Source organism: Nycticebus coucang, chromosome 15, assembly GCF_027406575.1.
Source record: "Nycticebus coucang isolate mNycCou1 chromosome 15, mNycCou1.pri, whole genome shotgun sequence".
NCBI lineage: Eukaryota > Metazoa > Chordata > Mammalia > Primates > Lorisidae > Nycticebus > Nycticebus coucang.
This window is the reverse complement of record NC_069794.1, coordinates 94652847-94670405: the sequence shown is the minus strand read 5'-3', so window position 1 is coordinate 94670405 and position 17559 is coordinate 94652847. Positions and strand designations below refer to the sequence as shown.

Genomic DNA, 17559 nt, shown 5'->3' with positions numbered 1-17559 from the left:
AAAATAGGGCCACAGTAAGTAAAGCCAAACCTCTCAACCAGCTTTGTAGAAAGGACCAGTATGAATAAAGGTCTGGGGTCCCCACAGCAGTTTCTCATTTACCTTTAGAGATATGCACATTCATAGAGACACGACTCATTACAGGGCACGTAACGACACTGGTCTTTCTAAAAGGCCGCCAGCCAGTCAGCGAGGCAGCTCCTCACCAAGCTCTCTAGGAGCCTGGCAGGGAGAAGGCCGGAGCAGATGACAGCCACCCCTACCTGCCGCGATGGGGACCCCAATCAGGTTATAAATCAGCGCCAGGACCAGATTGACTCGGATTCTGCGGACAGTCCTCTTGGAAAGGTGAATGCTAGCCACCACATCGAGCAAGTCATTCTGGAGGAGAGAAGCAGGAGGTGAGGGAGTCTATCCCGACCCTCCCCTGCCCCACCCACCCACAGCAGTGGTGCTCACTCTGATGAGGACGACGTCGGCCGCCTCGATGGCGACGTCTGTGCCAGTACCGATAGCAACACCCATGTCCGCCTGGGCCAAGGCCGGGGAGTCGTTAATTCCATCTCCCACCATGGCGACTTTCTTCCCTGTGTCCTGCAGCTCCTGGACTTTGGCCACCTTGTGAGAAGGTAGCACCTCCGCAAAGACCTTCCTGATCCCCACCTGAGAGGAGAGAAAGGGAACGCCTGGTGCTGACAGCACAACCCACATCACCCACACCTGCCACTACAGCCGCCAGGTCCAGCTAGGGAGGCCAGCCAGCCATGGCCTGCAGGTCTGTGGCCACAGGGCACATTTCCACCCAGCTCCTAGCTCAACCACCTGCACTGACTTAGGCCTGTCCTTTCTCAGATGGCCACCAGCCCCCTGCTGGCCTCCCTATCCACATCTCAGCACCCCAACTCGCCCCTCACAGAGGTCTTTCCAAAACAACAATTGCTGGACTAGCAATCATGTGGATCTCCTGCTTCCTGTCCTCTGATGGATCCAACCTGCCTGCCTGGTGGCCACACTGGGTGCCACTCTGGACCTGTGGCTGCAGCTCCCTGCAGCTTCTCCAGATCACCAAGCTACTGCACCCACTCTGTGCCCTGATGAGGCTCATGCTGCCTGCTGCAGGGAAGGTTCAGTCTCCCTCCCCAGACCCTCCTGATTCTCAGATCTCGGGCCAGTCGCTGCTGCACCCCGTTCCTTGTCCACCCTCCTGTAGGATCAGGAGCCCCTCTTCACCCCCCCAGTGCCTGGCCCTGGGCTTCTCTGTCACATCCCTGGTGCTCTGTACCCCTGCTGAGTACAAACGACGTCTAAATGGGAAAAGGGGGGAAGGTATTCAACAAGCCCATCACTAGCAAGGAAGACCACCGAAAGCAGCAAGGTTGTGTCTTCCCTCACAGGATGCAATTACTTTTCTTTTCTTATTTTTGAGACAGTCTCATTTTGTCACCCTCAGTAGAGTGCCGTGGTGTCATAGCTCACAGCAACCTCAAACTCTTGGGATTAGATTGTCTTGCGTCAGCCTCCCAAGTAGCTGGGACTATAGGCACCCGCCACAACACCCGGCTATTTTTTCTATTGTAGTTGTCATTGTTGTTTAACAGGCCTAGGCTGGATTTGCACCCACCAGCACTGGTGCATGTGGCGGGTGCCCTAACCACTGAGCCATAGGTGCCACGCCAGGATGTAATTACTTTTCAAAAGCATACAGCTCTGTACACCTTTGTGGGGAAAGGGGAGTATAATTTTCAGGAATTCACTCTGGAGCTACTGCTGTGTGTGCAGGCAGGCAGCTGGCCTTCAGTGCTGTCTCTCAGCCCAACTCAGCACCCAGGGCTGCTGGAGGACTGCCCAGGCCTGCGCTGTTCAGCTGGGCACATGGATGAGAAGCACCACGCTGGCAAAACCTCCCCCAACATAAAGGGTAGAACATGTCTCTTAGCCCCCGAGCCACACATTATTTTTCCCTATCACAAAGCCTGGGAAATGGTTAGAGAACATTGGAATAGCTTTTTCCAGAATGTGTGACCCAGGCCCTAGGGACGAGATCTCCCTGGTAGCAGCACAGTGATGGAGACGCTGCAGAGCTCGGAGCAGAATGGAGCACGTGGGAAAAGCAGCTGAAAGAGAAGCCAAGCTGAGCGTGGGTGCCCCGTGCTTACTTTAGTCTCCAACTACTCCTCTGAATTTAACAGTCTGTAATCTCTAAGGGGGACTGTACCTGAGTAGCAATGGCTCTGGCCGTCTTCCGGTTGTCCCCCGTGATCAGAACCACATCAATACCCATGCTCTGCAGCGTGTGCACAGCCAGGGCGGCCTCCGGCTTGACAGCGTCTGCGATGGCGATCAGTCCGCACAGCACACCTGCGCAGAGCAGCCGCGTCAGTGCGTGGGGCGGGGCACACCGAGCCCACGAAATGTGAACATTTGCAAAAGTTCTCACCACGTAATGTGACATAATACAGGCAATCCTGAGTTACAAACACCCAACTTAGGTGCAACTTGCACTTACAAACAGAGGCTCTTAGAGTAAGTCCCTGAGTCCAAGAATCCGACTGACATATGAGTTGCACTTACAAACGGAGGCTATTACAGGTAATAGATAAACATGCCTGTTCCAACTTACATACACATTCAACACAAGAACAAACTTACAGAACCTATCTTGTTTGTAACCCATGGACTGCTGGTATGGTTTCCTAAAAAATTATACACATTTATTTTGCAGGGTTTTCTTTTTTTTTGGCCAGGGCTAGGTTTGAACCCACCACCTCCGGTATATGGGGCTGGCGCCCCACTCCTTTGAGCTACAGGCGCCACCCAAAAAATTATACACATTTAAAGATGCACACAAAACTCTGGAAGCAGTACCAAAATGTTCACAGAGGTTCCCTGAGCACTTTCATTCTCTTCTTTAAGGCTGTCTGAATTTTCCAAATTTTCTGCAAGGAGCACGTAGTATTTCGCAAAGTACCTGGCTCATAACAAGAACTCAATACATATTATCTATTAAAACTTGGGAAACATAACAGACATTAAAGTGATGAATGTCCAAACTAGAAAAATCAGTCCTTCCTTTTTGTCTTTTCCTACAGATAACATTTCTGCAGAAGTTTTCTTCCAGTGCACCTTTAAACACAGAGGCAGGCATCTAGGGCTGAGGGCTGAATGGACAGAATGCAGGGGGTGTCAGAGGGCACAACTCCTTCAGTGGTGCCACTTCTAGTTTGACAAACTGCGGGGACAGTAGGATTACAAAGGCTAGGATAAAGGGGGAGAAAGAGTGGACAGTATCATAAATTATTTTTTATTTGCATACAGTGTTACATCTATTAGCAGAAACTAACATTGCCAAAGCAAAGCAGGTGGATTGCTGAGCTCAGGAGTTTGAGGTTGCTGTGAACTAGGACACCACAGCGCTCTACCCAAGGCCCAGAGCGAAACTGTCTCAAGAAACAAACAAGTAACAACAAAAAATAAAGCAAAGATTCTGCTCTCTCTCAAATGCAGATAGACAGAATCTGAGTGCTAAGGCACACAGTCTTGAGGCTCTGTGCACATCCAGTCTGCACAAGTAGGCACGGATAGCTGCGTACTATTTAAAGGTGTCCTGTAGTTGAAGCTGTTGGGAAGTGAATGCCTGGTTTGCCTACAGGGATAAACAAGAAGGATGACTTTGAACCACCCACATGGACAGTAGCCGTGATAATGGCAAAGACAGTTTAGGATACCAACAACAAAAAGACCAATGCCAGGGCAGAGCTGAGGTCAGATGAAGACAGTGAGGAAGAAGGAATGTCAGAATGGGAATGAAGAGAAAAGACCTTGCTGGTCTCCAACTCCTGAGCTCAGCAATCCACCTGCCTCTGCCTAGCAAGACAACTTTCTAGAAAACAGACCTGAAATTAACAGAGAGGAAGATTTGTTTAAAAAAAAATGAAAGGAGGGGGCGGCGCCTGTGGCTCAGTGAGTAGGGTGCTGGCCCCATATGCCGAGGGTGGCGGGTTCAAACCCAGCCCCGGCCAAACTGCAACCAAAAAATAGCCGGGCATTGTGGCGGGTGCCTGTAGTCCCAGCTGCTCGGGAGGCTGAGGCAAGAGAATCACTAAGCCCAAGAGTTTGAGGTTGCTGTGAGCCGTGTGACGCCACGGCACTCTACCCGAGGGTGGTACAGTGAGACTCTGTCTCTACAAAAAAAAAAAAAAATGAAAGGAGGACTCTTTTTGCCTGACATCCACAGAAAACTGCATTTTGAGAGACTGAAAAGAAGGTCTGAGTGGGAGTACCATCAATGGCCACCAGGATGGCCGTCTGCCCTTTCATCTCGTGGTCCGTCATAGCGTCACTGATGTCACTGGAAATGGTTAAGCCGTTGCGCCTCAGCCATTCCCGATTTCCAATCAGCACAGAGTAGGTGTGAGGGGCTGCATCTATTCACAACAGACTGTGGTTATTCCTCAGCAGTCCAATTACATTATGAACTGAAAATCATGCAATCCTTTTTATAGCAAAATATGCATTTAACCATTCTGAAAAACCATAACCTAGTCAGCGCCTCCTCTAATGCCATCCTTTAAAATGGGAAACAAGTACAATAAATGTGCAGAACAGATGGATATGAATTAAAATGGGGTGTTAATAGCATATGCTGTATGTGTGAAAATGTCACAAGCATATTAGAACATCATCATGAGATGTCCTTACCTGTCTCTAGACCAGCGGTTCTCAACCTGTGGGTTGTGACCCCTTTGTAACAATGAAAATACATCGCGGCATTAGGAAGGTTGAGAACCACTGCTCTAGACGTACCCACTGACTTGTGGTTATTAAGACCCAGTTGTCAGCCCCATATCCAAAGCATGTGTTGACTGGATTCACTACTGCTTGGTATCAATGGCCCAAGGTAGTGAACAAATAATCAGACAAGTCTATTTCTGTGAAATGTTTTCTCCTATACCTCCTGAAAGGCCAAGTGCATTTCTGACCCGTCACCTTCTAGCAGTGTGCTCTGAGGTGTCACTGTGCAACCCAGCCCCTGAAAGCTATAGTGGAGAGGTCACCCTAGGGTTTTAACTCAGTAGAAGGTGGCAGACAGAATCTAGCACAATGTAAATCAAGATTTCATGACCCAAATTCTTAGGGAAAAAACACTACACCTGAGTTTTGGGGTGGTCCCTCCCCCCTTATACTGATGGCTGGCAAGCTGCCCTCAGAATAATAAAGGCCGTTTTTTTAAAGCAGGTGTTGCTCTGAGCAGTGCCCTTCCTGGCTTGGACGGGACACTTTGTGTGCTTTCCCTGAATTCTTCTGCTGGTTCTGTAAATACTCCTTGTCCCGTGGTTCAAGCACAAGGGAGGGAAACAAGCAGAACGAAGTCCAAGCGCTCTCTCGGTCTGTGCTGCAGCTTATGAGAAGCACGATCAATTAGCAATAAGAAGGAAAATCAAACTAGTGGGTCAGCTAAGCACTGCTCTGTGAATCTAAGCCACGTGTACATCTGCATGCTGTGAGCATCAGAGAACACCGGGGACAAACTGAGGCTTTCCTGGGGAAGGCAGGTGCAGGTGCCCAGCCATGAGCCTCTTCTGTCACAGCAGGGGAAGTGTGGCAGGCAAGCCCGCCTGGCAACTCTCTGTGGTTTGGCACGCCTCCACTTTACCCAGCCAGACCCAGATCCAGCTTCAGAGACAAAGGCCGCAGATACCTTTTTCCACAGGAAGGCTGCCAAGCCCATTCAGATGACCGGCCCGTTCACCTGGCGGGCGCTCCCTGTGGGCCAGGATGCCTTCCACGTTGCTGACTTTGCACCCGATTCCACAGCCTGGTACAGCCTGGAAGTCTGTGCAGTATCCCAAGATGTCTGTTCCAAGTTCCTGCAGGGACAGGACGAAAGGGGGAAAGGGAGCTGGGACCAGAAACCGAGAGGGGTGCAGTCAAAGGGAGGACAGGGTCACAAGCGAAGGCAGTAAGAGGGGCACAGGGCAGGACAGGGGAGGGGGACAGGTGGGGAGAGCAACTAGGAACAGCGCTAACTTCTGTCACCTGCCCCTGACATCATAGCGGGGAAACTGAGGCCTGATCACCCCTGAGTGACACCCCATGGGTGACTAGGCCACAGACTGGAATGGAGAAACGAAAATTCACACCAAACACCGTGAATTGAGGAGGGGCGCAGGTGCCAAAGAGAGGAAGACGCCACGTTTACGTTGTGAATGATTTCATATAAACAACGAAACAAGCAGGTGGCGGTGATGCTGCTTCCAGGCTCTCCGGAGGTGAGGAGCGGGGGACGGGGCGCCAGGGAGAGACAGAGCAGAGCCCTGTGAGGGCTGCTGTGAGCCTGGGTCTGTCTGACTCTCCACCAAAGGAAACACAAGAAATCAGGTTTCTGGAAAACCCCTTGTCCGGAAATAGCTGTCAGCTTCTTTTCAAGGCACCCATCTTGCCTTTCCTACATTCACTAATAACTGTACTGCTCAGGCTGTTTAAAAACCGTCAGGGTGATATACTGGCATATTCTCATGCCTCTATATGCAGACCGAAAACAGAGAAGAAGAAATGGGGAGAGCAACGCGTCTCCACGACTGTGCGGGCCCTGCTGGTGCCTCTCCATTGCAGGCGTCCCCTGGGGATGCATCTCCCCCAGTACTCCCCTTTCACAGGTGTCCCCTTGCACTCGGTGCTGACAGAAGACAACAGTTTCTAGACAACCTCCCTCTCACCCTAGGCTATAAGCTCCTGAGGGCAAAGTTCACACCTCGCGAGTTCTGTTGTCCTGAGATGCCCAGCAAAACATACCCTGGGACTGTGACGGAGGCTGCCTAGGAGCCTCCTCCAGAGGGGCCTGCTCAGTGGTCTTCTCACCCACAAGGCAAAGGCCTCCTCCAGGACGGCTAGGAGACGAGGTACAGGGGAGTGGGGAGGGGGGACAGAGCCACGCCCAGGACCACCTACCTCCTTACAGTATCTGGTGACTGCCACCCCCAGGGGGTGTTCACTGCTGGCCTCTGCAGTCCCCACCACAGCCAGAACCTTCCTGAGGGGCAATGAGGCCTCGTCAACCAGCAGGAGGAAGCGCATGACTCTGGGGACCCCGTGGGTGATGGTGCCAGTTTTGTCGAACATCACAGTCTTTATCTGCAAGAACAACCGAGCCTCCGTGACCACAACACAGATGCAAGTTTCGTAGTCCACACAACCTTGAGGCAGAACTTAAGCCAACCGCCTCGGGAAGACAGCAATACTCCTTCTTAACTTCTTAACACAACCCTCTATAGTCAATCTTGGGGCTCAATAACGCCTACTGCCAAGAAATGATTTCTCTATCTGCCAACCACAACCACAGGGGCTTCACCCTGACTGGATAAGGCCAGAAACTCTCACTTGGCTGTAAAAGAGGCCGCATGGCAGTCTCCAGACCCTGATGTCCTCACAGACTTCCTAGGTCAGGGGTCAGTCTCCCGGACCCTGATGTCCTCACAGACTTCCTAGGTCAGGGGTCAGTCTCCCGGACCCTGATGTCCTCACACACTTCCTAGGTGAGGGGTCAGTCTCCAGACCCTGATGTCCTCACACACTTCCCAGGTTAGGGGTCAGTCTCCCGGACCCTGATGTCCCACAGACTTCCCAGGTCAGGGGTCAGTCTCCCGGACCCTGATGGCCTCACATGCTTCCTAGGTCAGGGGTCAATCTCCCAGATCCTGATGTCCTCACACACTTCCCAGGTCAGGGGTCAGTCTCCCGGACCCTGATGTCCTCACAGACTTCCCAGGTTAGGGGTCAGTCTCCCAGACCCTGATGTCCTCACACGCTTCCTAGGTCAGGGGTCAATCTCCAGACCCTGATGTCCTCACAGACTTCCTAGGTCAGGGGTCAGGACCATGGGTGTCCTCCCAGCTCCCCTGTCCCCAGGGCTATGCACAGAACCCAACCACTGTTTTCTCTTGCCTGCGTAAGTGCAGAAGCTACTAGAAATTAAGTCGTCACCCACTTAAGCCTCTCAGCCCAACTCACAGCAACTTCAAAGTCTTGGGTTCAAGTGGATCCTCCTGCCTCAGCCTCCCCAGTATCTGGGACTACAGGCACCCCCCCACATTTTTCTATTTTTAGTAGATGGTGGGAGGGGGTGGTCTCATTCTTGTTCAGGCTATTGTCAAACTCTTGAGTTCAGCCTCCCGAAGTATTAGGACTACAGGTGTGACCTACCGCACCCCATCTACAGTTCTCACTTGTTAGCAAACAATGAATTCAGCTTTTGTTTCTGAAGTGAGTGGTGGCCTCCTCCTTCAACACCACTAACCCATCTTCCCCTGGTGATTCTTGCCTCCTCCTTCATTTCTACAGCCAGGTGATCTTTGGAAGACGTAACCCAGTAACACCACCTGGGTGCCCCCACAGCCCTCACAGCTCTTCTTCTTAAGGTGAAGTTCAGAACCCTTTACCAAATCTCCAAGTCTTCATATTCTGGCCCCTCCCTCAACACCTTCATCTCCAGTTTCTCTCTTTCTGTCAATCATTTTCTTCCAGTTCTTCATTTATTTATTTAGCAAATAACTCCTCCTGAATGCCTTGAATGGGCTAGGTCCTGGGCTAGATGCTGGGGATACAGTGGCCAGGAGAGCGTCAGTCCCTGACCTCACAGAGCGTACGCCACAGCAGCACAGCCTCCTCAGGCCTCTCCACCTGCTGTTGCCATTGCCAGAACATTCTTCCCATCTTCTGCTGAACAGCAAACTCTCATTCAACTGTTAGGGCTGGCAGAGCCCTGAGCCCTTGCTTGCAGGCTCCCCTAAGCCCTCCTAAAGGCCAGTGTGTTGCTCTGTTCAGACTAACCTTTGAATTCTCTTCCCTGACCACCAGCCTTCTTCACTCCAAGAAGGACAGGAGCCACGGGGGCTGTGACGCACCCAGGTGATGTTACTGGGTTACATGTTTGGAAGATCATTCTGGCTGCAGAGTGAGGAGGAAAGAATCACTGGGGGAAGATCAAGTCCATACAGCGGAGTCTAGGTTAGGACCCTGCTAAAGTGTCCCCATGACATCTCACTGTCCCCAAATACTCAGCATATCTGTTGTTCATCTGTCTTTCCACTTAATTTTTAAGGTCCTTGATAGCTGGGAACCATGACCTCATCAGAACCTTCCTGGGGTCCACACGCACAGTAAATAAATGGAAGTGTGGAAGGTAAGGCTGGTGTGTTGGACAAAAGGAAGCTGCCGTAAACACCACAGCCACTGCTCTCATGGTCACAAGACCACGCACCAATGCCACGCACATGGGGCTGGCGCTCTTCTCCTGGAGCCTGGCTCTGCTTTAACTGCAGGCCTCTGGGCAAGTCACCTAACCTCTTCCTGCTGCAGTCTCCTCAACTGCAAAATGGGAATAACAAGCACCTACTGCAAAGGGATGTCAATGCGATTAAATGACTAGTATTTATGCAGTTGCTACAGTCACTGCTGCTGTTAATCCCGCTTAGACGCGTTGACACCGTTACCCTCAGGTGGCGCTAAGGCTTTTCTTTCCATCTAAAATAGTAAACAGATACTATTTTCATTAAGACTCTTAAGAAAATGGCCCCCCAGACAGGTGGGAGGAGAGGGTGGTGAAGGGCTGACCTTGTGTGCCATCTCCAGGGGTTTCCCGCCCTTGATGAGGATGCCATGCTGGGCGGCGACACCAGTGCCCACCATGACGGCCGTGGGCGTGGCCAGCCCCAGGGAGCAGGGGCAGGCGATGCACAGCACGGTGATGGCTGTCTGGAAGGCGAAGCGGACCACCACCTCCGTCTGAGAGATGTGTTTGGAGGGGCTCTGAGGGGAGGACAGAGGCAGAGGTGGGTGATGAGGGACAGTGAGGAACCTCCCAAAATTCTCAACATTTCAGCGGGACAGTGGGGCCCAAGACAGCGCAGAGAGCTCAGGTTCAGGAGCCCCGGTCACACTGTGCTGCTTTAGGACCAGAGTCCATCTCACTACTCCACACCCCGGCGTAACCTGATCCCATTGGCTTCCCTCAGAGAGGCATCACAGGCGCACAGACACTGGCATCGGACCAGGTGAATCCTGGCTCTGACACCAGCTTCACCACCCTGTGCCTCAGTTTCCCCATGTACAAGATGGAGATAATACCCAGCTCACAGGTTGTCATGAGGATTAAAAGAAGCAATACACATGGAAACACATGTTGTATAAACATACAAACCTGCACAGCACAGCAGATGGCACAGGAAACCCATCTCAGACACTATAATTGTTTCATTATTATTTTTATCATAATTTTCATTTGATGGACCTCCAACAATCTATCCTGAGGTTATAATCATACAAGCGAAAAAGATACAAGGATATTCATCACAGTGTTTTGTTTTGTTTTTGTGACAGTCAACTGCACTGTGAACATGGCGTGCACAATGGAGGAGTATTACACAATTGCTGGAATGATGACACATACCCATGCTTAGTAATACAAGATACTAGTAATGCAAAAGTAAAAAGCGAGCATAAAAAGGCATGTGCTGTGATTTTATTCATGCAAAATTATCTATCTACATCTGCATATCGGGAAGTACTGGGAAGATGTCCCCCACAGTCCAAATACAACTACTTCTAGGACGTGACTCTGAGTCATCTTGTCTTCTCTGTATTTTTCATTATTATTTTCTCTGTAAACCCCAAACAAACAAGGAAAAGATGGGTCTACTTTTCCCAGATAGCTGGTGGCACATGCTGTTAATATTAGTTGAATTCTAATAACCTGAATTATCTGGGTTTAGTTTTCAAAATGGCTGGTTGCTATGGGGTATAATCAAAGGATAACATATTCACTTAATTATAGGAAAAAGCATGTTTTCTAAATTAAGGACACAGACCACAATCTCTCTAGCTTCCCCTTACACTTTTTGATTTCAAAAAGCAGGATTTTAAAATAAAGTATTTTATTGAAGTGTTATTTAATTTTCACAGAAACAATTCTATTAATATTTAGGTAGAAGAGCATGCTGTGTAAGACAAAATTTGTAGAAATAAAGATGTAATTTTTTTATAAACCCCAGTAATTCTCATCAAAGTAACACCTGGCATTATGACAGGCCTGGGCAAACTTCCAGAAGTTAACCCAGACTCTCCCTAAGATGACTTCTGTGTACCAGAGTGATGACAGGATCTTAAAGGAGCATGCAGTACCTCATTTGCCAGCATCCTCCCTGATATTGCAGATAAAAACAAAAGAAGCCAAAGTAAGACAGAAGAAAGCCACATCTTCCCACGTGTTTGGGACTGAGTCCTCCCAAGGCCACACACCAAATGCACTGCTCTCCCAACAAAGCGGAAATTCTAGGCAGCCAGGTGCCGTGAACAGCCAACGGCAAGTTCTAGGAATACATTCTTAGGTTACTCTTAAAAGCACTGAGGTTCCCTTAAAGGGCACAGAGGGCTGAACTTGGACAATTTTTCAACTTAAGATAGGAAATTTGAGGGAGAAAATGACATTTTAGCAAATGACATGCACTCTAAGAACATGTAATAGATCTTAAAATATGGGCAGAAATTTCTTTTAAAGAAAGAAAATCTCCTATTCCCTATTTCTAGTTCTTATTCCACGGCTCTAAAGTAAAATAAGCCTCACGCTGGGCTCGGGATGAGAGAAGGTGAAGTGCTGCTTCTCTCCTGGGGCAGCTATTACACAGCTTTTCAACCTTAGCACCACTGGCATTTGGGGCCAGATAACCCTTTGCTGTAGGGTCTGTCTTGTGCCTTGAAGCACATGCAGCGGCGTCCTGGCCTCTGCCCTCTAGATGCAAGTAGCAGCCTCCCCCAGTCATAGAACCCAGAGCTGTCAGCGCTCCCAGTGAAGAGCCATTGACAGATGTGGTTCCCATTTCTCAAACAGGTAAACTTTGAGAGAGGAACTGTATTTCCCACTTTTTTTTTTTTTTGAGGTTGGATAAAACTATGTTTCCTACAATAGTATTCTTCATCTACTTCTTTTAACTCAAAAATGTATATTCTATTGTCTCACATAAAATTGTTCAACAAATGTTTAATTATTAAAAAGCGATCAGCATTACTTGGGAAGTTGGGAAGTCAAAGATAGTACTGGTGGAAATAGAGATTAAAAAAAATGTGTTTCCTTTACAATCTATTAAATTACCATGCCATGAAAATTTGAAGTGCACTACTTTCTATAATGTATGTATCCCTCATAATCTCCAAAATGGTCAAGAAAGCATCTTGTAAATGCCAGCATTACAATGACAGCCAATTGGTGTCTGTGAAAATCATCTAAGTAGGAAGCAAAAGATAACTTTAATAAGAATCTGCAGAAGGGAAGTGACTGTCCTACTCTGGTTTAGACTTTGCTGCCAATAGTGAAGCAAGCAAATAAAATATAATGAATAATCAAACTTAAGTGAATCTAAGACATGAAAGAATAGGATTAACGGCAGATTATTTAAACATAACAACTAAGGCATTCGACTTACAGGAAAGTATTTCTGAACAACACCAAAATCGATAAGACCGATTATAATCCATACCACCAACGTCAAAGTTGAAATGATGACGATAAATGGGACAAAATACCCGCTGAACCGGTCAGCCAGCTGCTGAATGGGCGCCTATGAAGACAAAACACCAAGAGCAGGGGAAATTACAACCCACAAAGAAACAGACACCGTCTGTGTGGACGCAGACTGGGATCCTGATCGCCCTCATTCAACACGTTTACTTAGCAATCTCTAATGAACAAAACTGCCTGATTCTATGGAACTCCTGAAATAATTTCTATAATGAGGAAACTGAAGTTACACTTTTTTTTTAATTCCTCCATTACCTTTGACATCTGAGCCTCTTCCACCAATTTCACAATCTGAGCCAAAGTGGTGTCGTTGCCCACGTGGGTCGCTTGAATCAGCACAGAGCCATGTGCGTTTATGGACCCAGCGATCACGGCGCTCCCGGGTTTCTTGGTGACTGGCATGGCTTCACCTGCAGGGGGGACAGGACTGACACTCAGCCCCACCCGGCACCCACTGTGACCTGGCCCCCCTGTGGTGCCCACCAAAGGGAATAGGAAACAAGCACCTAACCTGTGATGAGGGACTCGTCAGCCATGGTATTGCCTTCTAGGACTTTCCCATCCACTGGGAACTTTCCCCCAGGGACCACCTTGATGATGTCACCCCGCTGCACCAGCTCCATCGGGACTTGCTCCTCTCTGCAACAAATGCCACTCTCGTCACACACAGGGCCTCTCCCTGTGGCCCACTCTCTGCTCTGTCACCCAGGTCAGGTTTTAGACCGATGCATGAACTAGTTACACTACACTTGGCTTTGAACTAAAGCAGTATTTATTGTATCTGTTCACTTACAGCTCGAATCAAGATCGACTATGCAGCTACTAAATCCCAGGCACTGTTTTAAGCACCGGGAATACTGCTGTGAACAGCGTAACCACGTCCTTACCCTAATGAAGATAAATTCCTAGGTGGAAACACACAAGCAAGATAGCATCAGGTATTAGATAAGTGCTATGGTGGGGTGGAACCAGGACACTGTGGCCAGAGGGCTTTGAAATGGTGCTCGGTATAAATATGTTAAACTCAGTAAGCATATGCAGGCAGGTATATTAAATATTTGCATATGTTCCTTTTAAAGAAGGAACATTTTCTGTGCAGTGAGCATTAGAGGCCTGCAGGGGTCCCAAGGCTGAGCTCCATTCACCATGTGGACACCTCCCTCCAAGGGTGTGAACACCCCTGCTTCCAGCCAGGTCCTCAGTTCTGAGATGAGTTCTGAGAGGTGCCGAGTACTGAGAGATGAAGGCCGCTTGATAAGACTAAGCCCAAGCTCTGTGCTTGTAGCTCAGCAGCTGGGGCACCAGCCACGTACACCAGAGCTGGGGGGTTCGAATCCAGCCCAGGCTTGCCAAACAACAATGACAACTACAACCAAAAAAAAAAGATAGCTGGGCGATGTGGTGGTCGCCTGTTGTCCCAGCTACTCAGGAGGCTGAGGCAAAAGAATCTATTAAGCTGAAGAGTTTGAGGTTGCTGTGAGCTGTGACACCACAGCACTCTACCCAGGGCGATAGCTTAAGACTCTGGCAAAAAAAAAAGGATAAGCCCAGGCGGCGCCTGTGGCTCAGTGAGTAGGGCGCCGGCCCCATATGCCGAGGGTGGCGGGTTCAAACCCAGCCCCGGCCAAACTGCAACAAAAAAATAGCCAGGCGTTGTGGCGGGCGCCTGTAGTCCCAGCTGCTCAGGAGGCTGAGGCAAGAGAATCGCTTAAGCCCGAGAGTTGGAGGTTGCTGTGAGCCGTGTGACGCCACGGCACTCTACCCGAGGGCGGTACAGTGAGACTCTGTCTCTACAACAACAAAAAAAAAAAGACTAAGCCCACCCAGAGATTTACTTTGTGCTGCTGGGTACCAGCAGGATGCTAGTGAGAATCAAACCTGGCCCTGACCTCCTGGGGCTCAGAGTCAGCATTTAAAGATCTAGGGGCAGCCTGGTTCAAAAATCACTGTCTCCTCCTTTCTAAAGAGGTGGTTTTGTTCCCAAGATTAAGCAAAATGGTATAAAGTGCTTAACACGAGCCAACATGCAGGAACTGCCCAGCAAATGCTGGCAATTCTTACTGATGACATTCCCACCATTGTTTAGCCTCTGTGATGCAGGCACAGGCTAGGCTGGGGTTACAAACAGGACAATGTAGAGCCTTTCTTTCAAGGGGTTTACAGCCTTGCAGCTAAAATCAGACAAGGAGATGGGAAATTAAGACAATACATTCAATAATGGTGATGATAAATGGAATACTGAAAAGCAGACTCTCAAAGTGTGAATCTTCTGTGCTGGGAGGTGTGTGTAAGTTGGTTTGACAACTCGGGTGGGTCAGTAGACCAGAAGGGAAGGACCTCGACCACCCAGGACCATCTTCTGCTTATTTTCTAAGTCTTCCAGCTCTGATGTACCTGCTGACACCCCTTTTACACAACCAAAGGAATTCTCACCCAGAGGCCACTCCGAGTGAGAACAGGCACCACCGTACAGAAAACACACCCAAGGCCCATAGGGCAGACGCTTCTCCTCAGAAGAACCTACTCACTGAGTTTTAAAATGTCTGTTTCTGCAGGGAGACTTAAAAAAAATTAGAGCAACAGTCCAGCTGGGTGTCTTTTAAAAAAATCATTAGTAATGCTATAATCTCTGCTTAATCTAACTTTGAATTTTTTCTTTGATCTAAATTAACCACCCCTCTAACTCTAAACAGCTTAATTTAAAGTGAACAGTCCTTTATGGGAGTTAATATGGCTTTTTCTGGTCAACTCCCTGCAGTATTTCTTCTTCAGAAGGTGATATTCCCCCTAAATACTCAGTGGCGGGCTTTGGGTTTTTCTGTCTTTCTTCATATCTAAGCACTTCTGCCAACCATTTACCTCCCTTCTCAACTCGCTTTCCTCATCAAACATAAGAAAAAGATAAAACAACGGTCACTGCTGTGGAACAAATGTATAATTTTGTTTCCCCTCCAACTACAAGATACAGAAGATCCCCACAGGCTGCACCGGCCTTTCACTGCCCAGCAGGTGCACGTGTGCAGCATCTGACGGGAGCCTCGCCCGCGCAGCTGGTGCAGCAGTGCCAGCCGGATGCAGCACACGGCGCTCACTCTGAGCCAGGCCTGGAGAATTTAAATTAGCTTCAGGATGTGGCCTCCAGAACAGGACCTGAGGACAGGGAGCCTGGGAAAGGAGGAGGAAAGAAGTTCAGGCCTCCAGGAGAGCAAGCCCTTCCTAGGAGGCAATGGTGAGAAGGAGAGCAAGGCAAGGGCTGGGCAGGACACGGAGCCCTGCTGCCACGTTACCGGATGTGGACGTCATCCTGAGGACAACAGGGAGTGGCTCAGGAATTTTCCAATACGGTAATGTGGTTAGGTCTGTGCTTTCTAAAACATCACAGGTTTGGAAGTGGAAATATTTTTAAGGAGACAGGCAGCAAGCAGGTGGCAATTAGGAAACTGCTCTGGTGCTTTAGGGGTGGGGATCTGGACAAGGGAGGAGGCAGTGGGGCCAACAGACTGCGGCCCTAGGAATCAAAGAGCTGCATGGATCCCTGAAAGGTGCCCAGATGTGTCATGGGAAGGGGGCGGCCGAGGCCGCACACGCTCTGCTCGGGCAGCAGGCACAGAGGGAAGGGGGGTGCTAAGCCTCTGTGAGCCACCCAAGAGAAGGGTTCAACCAGCAGGTGATCCCTGGGACCTGGAGGTAGGTTTGAGCTTCCCAGGCTGTTAACTATCAACATGGGGTTGACATGATGTCCTAGGGACAGTCTGTAACATACAAAGGGGCTACCACCAAAACCCCAAGGAGCACCTGGTGTAATTAAGGGATAAGGAGCAAAGAAAGTCCACACCAGAGACTAAGCAGCAAGGGAAGGAATTATAACATGCCAGATTGACTGCAGTGACCAATGCTCTCGTCACCCGAGGCTGAGGACAAAGCGAGGACAGGTGTCCCAGCAAAGGCAGGGAGGGAGGGAGGGAGCCTCACTAAAAGGAGCCAGTTACGTAGGAAACTCCACCGGCCTTCAAAGGCATCTCGGACTGTCCACACCATGGGCTGTTCACATGAGCAGAGGCCCGGATACAGGATGCAGAGGTGACCAAGAGGCCTAGCACCCAACATGACTTGTAGGACATAATACTGAGCCCCTCAGGAGAGGCCTAGACTGCTACATCCACGGGGCAGAGGGAGTGGCCTGGACCTGGGAGAGTGAGATGTGACCATGGGCCTGGCACACCCTGTCGGGAGGGCAGATAGGAACAACTCCCCACCCCAGAATTGCACAGCGAGCACACTGGACATGCTCTGAGGACACAGCCCCCACTATGGAAAAGCCAGAATGAGCTCTGGCTCCTGTGATGGCAGCAGTGTGTCCAGAGCCCCAAAATGAATCACCGTCCTTGGAAAAGAACTGAGTTATGACAGAGGTAGCCCAAGTTTCATGGGAATTTTAGCTGGCGTGCACCTTCAGGAGGAGGCCTACCCCTGTGTTCAGATCCCTGGAGCGGCTCCACGCACCGGCAGCAGGTGCCATCAGAGCACTGCAAACTAGAAAGCAGACCTGGGAGAGCTGCAGGGCAGGTGAGGCAAGCACATGCACATGCAGCCACCTGCAGCTCTGCTACTCGTCTGAACAGTCTCACTCTGCAGGAACTTTCATGTTATTCATTTATGAAGAAGGCAGGGCGTGTGATTGCTATGGAGGCATGAGGACCCGGGAGCCCAGAGTGCCACCTGCTCTGCCATGCAGGTCCCCTCTTTGGGGACAGCATGGTGTGGTGACCAATGCCCTGTGCCTCCAGGAGACCAAGCCAAGCTCTATCGCTTGCCTGCAGGTGGACTTCGGGTGAGTTACTTCACCTCGCTGAACTGACGTCCCTCCTGAAAAAGCAGGATGATGACTGCACCAGCCTCGCGGGGTTGCTGTCAGGGCTAACTGGACAATCTGTACAAAGTGCTGACGAGTGTGCCAGTGCATCCTAGGGACTCAAATCCCAGCTGTCACT

General features: G+C 49.8%; 1 protein-coding gene across 9 annotated transcripts in view; it reads right to left on the bottom strand.

Moving 5' to 3' along the window:
• ATP7B (ATPase copper transporting beta) overlaps positions 1-17559 on the bottom strand; it is an 84772-nt gene that overhangs the window by 4286 nt on the left and 62927 nt on the right. For 8 of the 9 annotated variants that reach the window (XM_053564026.1, XM_053564024.1, XM_053564027.1 and 5 more), the window contains 10 exons: positions 13080-13207; positions 12824-12978; positions 12474-12608; positions 9610-9804; positions 6949-7131; positions 5699-5867; positions 4281-4424; positions 2216-2358; positions 460-663; positions 264-381 (listed from right to left, as the gene is read on the bottom strand). In XM_053564026.1, coding sequence (XP_053420001.1) covers positions 264-381; positions 460-663; positions 2216-2358; positions 4281-4424; positions 5699-5867; positions 6949-7131; positions 9610-9804; positions 12474-12608; positions 12824-12978; positions 13080-13207 — 1574 coding nt within the window. The remainder of the gene's footprint in view (positions 1-263; positions 382-459; positions 664-2215; positions 2359-4280; positions 4425-5698; positions 5868-6948; positions 7132-9609; positions 9805-12473; positions 12609-12823; positions 12979-13079; positions 13208-17559) is intronic. The other variant, XM_053564033.1, reaches the window with a different exon arrangement.